Source organism: Lagenorhynchus albirostris, chromosome 1 (genome assembly GCF_949774975.1).
Source record: "Lagenorhynchus albirostris chromosome 1, mLagAlb1.1, whole genome shotgun sequence".
NCBI classification, from domain to species: Eukaryota; Metazoa; Chordata; class Mammalia; order Artiodactyla; family Delphinidae; genus Lagenorhynchus; species Lagenorhynchus albirostris.
Genome location: NC_083095.1, coordinates 10,151,810 through 10,157,161, shown reverse-complemented (window position 1 = coordinate 10,157,161; position 5,352 = coordinate 10,151,810). Strand labels below are relative to the sequence as shown.

Genomic DNA, 5,352 nt, shown 5'->3' with positions numbered 1-5,352 from the left:
GGACGAATCCAGCAGTGTGGCAGGGGCCACGGCTCAAGGCCCTGAGCTCAGACAAGGACACGAGGTCTTGCAAATGCTACACCCAGGGAAGGAAGTGAGGGTTAGGGGCCATGTATGGAAACAGGCTGCCAGGTCCCGGTAACCTCAGGGACGCTAACCCGGCCAAACACGGGAGAACCCTCCGCCCCACGGCCCATCCCCCTGTGACGCGTACCTCAACGTGGGTGAGGGAGGCTTCTCGCCTTGGGGGCCAGTCCCCACGTGGGATCTCTCTCCTCCGCCTGGTGCCTGCTCTCCCCACCCACCGATGCCCATGTCCTCGAGTCTCTGTGCTGCAGTCCCTCCCGCGCTACCTAAACGCTCACTCGCAGCCTCTCCGGTTCAGCATCGCCCTTTGAGGCTGCTGGTTGATGGTGCCGCCTCCCGGAATGGCAGCCTTGCTTGTGACCTGCCCACCCTCCCTTTCAGGCCTGGGCAGCCACGATGCGGCTCCCTTTACTCCTGTGCCTGGTACTCCTGAGCCCGCGGATGGCCGCCCTGCGCCGACCCCAGAAGAAGAGAGTTCAGGAGCTGTCGCCCGCAGTCGCCACGGTGGCCCCTGGCAGCCGGGACTTTGTCTTCGACCTCTACAGGGCCTTGGCCGCAGCTGCCCCCGACCAGAACATCTTCTTCTCCCCTCTGAGCATCTCCGTGAGCCTGGCCATGCTCTCCCTGGGGGCGCGGTGCAACACGAAGGCGCAGGTCCTGGCGGGCCTGGGCCTCAGCCCCCAGGAGGGCCAGGAGGAGGAGCTCCACAGCGCCTCCCAGCGGCTGCTGTGGGAGCTTGAGCGGCCCAGAGACGGCCTCCAGCTGAGCCTCGGCAACGCCCTGTTCACCAAGCCCGCGGTGCCCATGGAGGAGGCCTTCCTGGGCGCCATAAGGACGCTGTACCTGGCAGACACTTTCCCCACCGACTTTGAGGACCCTGAAGGGGCCCAGAAGCAGATCAATGATTACGTGGCAAAGCAAACGAAAGGCAAGATTGTGGACTTGGTTAAGGGCCTGGATGGCACTGAGGTCATGGTCATAGTGAATTACATTTTCTTTAAAGGTAAGGCCCTGAGCTTTCTCTTTTAAGATGCTTTTGTCAAAAAACAAAACCAAGCCAATTCCCGCACACATGAAAGAGTGGGAGTGGATTTATTCTTTTCTGATCCCTGTTGATAGACTGAAGCCAACAGCAGCTGGGTGAGACAGTGTCTTCTTACTGCATAAGGTGGAGTGAAAGACCCCGGATGCTGTTTCCTCCACTGGGGAAGAGCTGGTTCCTGTTCGTGCCCCTGGGGGCACTTAAAGCAACAGCTTCCACAGAGGCTCTGAAGCATGAGTTTTTCAAGGCCACGATGCCAGAGAAACTGACAGCATGGCTACTCAGGGCAGGACTGTGGGCCTTAGAAGGGCCTGAGAGGGCATTTCCCAGATGCTCTCTTGTACCCATATCCTCCTAGGGGCTGTTTCCTCAAGCGAGAAATCCTGGGACAAGAGCCTGTTCCCCTGAACAGTCCTCTCCCCCCTCCCCAAGAGCTGACCCCCCCATCTTTATCTCCCTGGCATTGCTTGTCAATATCCCTACTCATCTCAGCTTGTACACCTGCTTCTCCTTCTAGATACTGAGCCGCTGAGCACCCTGCGCGGGGCCTGCTGGGGATGGGGGAGGGGCAGGGAGGGAAAAGGATAGAGGAAAATAGTTAAACTGTTAACCAAGCCCCCCTCTTCCCGTGGTCACAGATGGTGAGTATCAGGCTTGGGCTCTAAGATTTCTTGTCCCCTGGTCCAGGGCTAGGCTGCAGAGGACAGCTGTGAAATAATCTAAGTGGGGTGTGCGGGAGGGATCTATATTTGATCACTAGTAAGAAAATGGAAACAATTACTTGTCCCACTTTGAACAAAATGTCCCAAGCAGACAAAGCAAGAAGCATAATCACAGACTTCTCAGCAGGAAAAATCATGTTTTTGCAGGAACCTTTCCAACCTTTCTCCCAAACCCAGATTGAGATCAAATATTGGGAAAAGACAGAAAAAGAGAATAGCTCACCCAGATATAGTGTAGCTTTGTCAGCCGTACATATTAGTTACCCTTTTCACTGGGATGTTTGACCTTGAGTAGAAACATCAGAGATTCAGACAAACGACATTAGGGGTGAAGGGTCTCTGAAGACACGAAAACCAACCTCCTTGTTTTGCAAATGTGGAAATAAAGCCCCACAAAAAGTTCAAGCCTGTCCCCCGAATTTGGAAGTGGCTTGTCTTTATATTCAAGAGGTTTGGCAGTCACTTCTGCCCATAAGACTGCTCCAGAGAGGATGCTGTCTGTTTGGTAGGTTTGGTGTCTGCACACTTTTCATTGGCAGCTGAGAATGTTTAATTCCTTTTCCATTTTAATCTTTAGCTAAGTGGGAGACAAGCTTCAACCGCAAAAGCACCCACGAGCAGGACTTCCACGTGACCTCGGAGACGGTGGTGCGGGTACCCATGATGAAACGAGAGGATCAGTTTTACTACCTCCTGGACCGAAACCTCTCCTGCAGGGTGGTAGGGGTCCCCTACCAAGGGAACGCCACCGCCTTCTTCATTCTCCCCCGCGAGGGCGGGATGGGACAGGTGGAAAATGGCCTGACAGAGAAAACACTGAGGAAGTGGCTCAGGATGCCCATGAAGAGGTATTCTTCACACTATTCCAGGGCCAGCCTGCTGCTGCACACCTGCAGGGCCACACGGCAGTGGTGGGAGAACTCACCTGGCCTGGGAGCCGCCTCCCAGCCCAGAGGCATCATGTGAAGTCCCAGCCCTCTGGCCTGACCCAGATAGAGGGACCAGGGCTGGAAGCTGGGTTTTCTGGCAGGGCTGTCAGAGTGGGCAGTGACCTCTGGGGGCAGCCCAGGTCCAAGTGTAGAGTAGGATGGGTTCCATTGTAGGCAACGTGCTGGAGGAGCATTATGAAACCAAGAGGAGATGGCAGGAATGTGAGCTCAGGCAGCCAGTGCTCTGGGAGAGTCCAAGAAAGGTCTTCTCTTTCCAGACAGCTTGAGCTTCACCTACCCAAGTTCTCCATTGAGGGCTCCTATCAGCTGGAGAAAGTCCTCCCCAAGCTGGGGATCAGAGATGTCTTCACCTCCTATGCTGACCTGACCGGCATCTCCAACCATTCCAGCATCCAGGTGTCTGAGGTGAGCCCAGAAGCTCCTGAGCACCTGCTTTCAGAAATTCCTATCCTATCCTATCTTATCCTATCCTATCGTATCCTATCCTATCGTATCCTATCCTATCGTATCGTATCGTATCCTATCCTATCCTATCTTATCCTATCCTATCCTATCCTATCCTATCCTATCCTATCCTATCCTATCTTATCCTATCCTATCTTATCCTACCCTATCTTATCCTATCCTATCCTATCCTATCTTATCCTATCCTATCCTATCCTATCCTATCCTACCTTATCCTATCCTATCCTATCCTATCTTATCCTATCCTATCCTATCCTATCCTATCTTATCCTATCCTATCTTATCCTATCCTATCTTATCCTATTCTATCCTATCCTATCTTATCCTATCCTATCCTATCCTATCTTATCCTACCTATCTTATCCTATCCTATCCTATCTTATCCTATCCTATCCTATCCTATCCTATCTTATCCTACCCTATCTTATCCTATCCTATCCTACCTTATCCTATCTTATCTTATCCTATCCTACCTTATCCTACCCTATCTTATCCTATCCTATCCTACCTTATCCTATCCTATCCTATCTTATCCTACCCTATCTTATCCTATCCTATCCTACCTTATCCTATCTTATCTTATCCTATCCTACCTTATCCTACCCTATCTTATCCTATCCTATCCTACCTTATCCTATCCTATCTTATCCTATCCTATCCTATCCTATCTTATCCTATCCTATCCTATCCTATCCTATCCTATCCTATCCTATCCTATTCCATCCCATTCCTCATTCCAAATCCTTTCTCTCTCTCTCTCCTCTTTTCCCTCAGGAAGCAAAGGTTTCACTTTGCATCTTGTCCTCTGAACAATGGGAAACCCTACCCAGCACCGTGCCTTGGGGGAAGGTGTCTTGTCTGAAGCAATCAAAACTAAGAATTGGATGCTAGCTCCTTCACTCACCAGCTGGTGTGTGAAGGAGCTAGTGTCCTCCAGCAATTACTCGACCTCTCTGAGCCTCCTTTCTCTCTATAAACTTGGAGAGTCACACCCTTGCTGCTAGATGCAGTGAGAATTCAATGAAAGACACGCATGCGCTCACCTGTAAGCCGTGGTGCGCAGTAGTTGTTCAATCACATCATCTCCTATCTGCTTCATGGCTCAGGAGCACAGAAACTTTCACAGTGATGCTGCTGGCAGAAACTTGTCCGTTTCCCCCTGATGGCATCTCCCAGCCCCTGGTGGCTCGGTGACGCCTGATGTCTCCCCTGCAGATGGTTCACAAAGCCATGGTGGAGGTGGACGAGTCGGGAACCCAAGCGGCTGCAGCCACGGGGACAATCTTCATGTTCAGATCTGCCCGGATGAGCTCTCAAAAGGTAGTATTCAACAGGCCCTTTCTGATGCTCATTGTGGAGAACAACAAACACATCCTTTTCCTCGGCAAAGTGACTCGCCCTTGAGATGGGGATTTCTCCTGAAAGGCACGGGCTTCCATAGTGGAAGATGAGGGTGCACTATGGCCATGTATCTGCTGGGAGCTGGTGATATACACAGGTTTAATTGACTAATGAGGCTTCCACAAATAATAATAATAACAATAACATTGAAATACTGATGATTGCTTCTTTCCACACGATTGCAAGACGGGTGCTTTGGAGAACATTTGGTTTTGCTCTCAGCTTTCATCCATGGAGACTAGCACTGAGATCCAGAGAAGCCACACAGCATGCCAGTGGCAGAGAGAAGCTCAGAATCCAATCCAGGATTGTTCCAGTAGATATTTCCACCAGGAAGCATATTCCCAAGCCTAGTTCCCCACCTGTCTGTAATACCAGCTACCAGTTTGCCATGGTTTGGAAAGGACACTGGAATGGGGGTATGAAGTGGGGCTTCTGTCCCAGCTGTGTGACATTGGGTAATACTGTCACTCTCTGGACTTCGGTTTCCCCACGTATACGATGAAGGGTCAGGTCAAGGACTGGAGGATCCTTGAAATCATATAAAAAGTGTAGAACGTTCCCCACAAATCAGGTGATTTCAATGCATCCAAGTGCCACCCATCTTTTAAGGAAAGCAGGTGGACGGCAGGGTGGACACGGCCATCCCAGGTTTGTACCGTACTGTGGGTACATTTACAACCTC

General features: G+C 51.2%; 1 protein-coding gene across 1 annotated transcript; it reads left to right on the top strand.

Annotated features, from left to right (window-relative positions):
• Positions 1-483: 483 nt before the first annotated feature.
• LOC132529294 (plasma serine protease inhibitor-like) lies at positions 484-4,670 on the top strand. The gene is made up of 4 exons (XM_060165623.1): positions 484-1,090; positions 2,429-2,699; positions 3,059-3,206; positions 4,482-4,670. Exons 1-4 carry the CDS (start codon positions 484-486, stop codon positions 4,668-4,670), a joined length of 1,215 nt encoding a protein of 404 aa, XP_060021606.1.
• The last annotated feature ends 682 nt before the right edge of the window (positions 4,671-5,352 follow it).

Excerpts from the sequence above, each read along its gene's own strand:
- LOC132529294 (XM_060165623.1), top strand. The coding sequence starts at position 484 with ATGCGGCTCCCTTTACTCCTGTGCCTGGTACTCCTGAGCCCGCGGATG. Across the intron at positions 2,700-3,058 it reads CTCAGGATGCCCATGAAGAG|ACAGCTTGAGCTTCACCTAC; the intron begins GTATTCTTCACA and ends TTCTCTTTCCAG. Across the intron at positions 3,207-4,481 it reads CCAGCATCCAGGTGTCTGAG|ATGGTTCACAAAGCCATGGT; the intron begins GTGAGCCCAGAA and ends TCTCCCCTGCAG.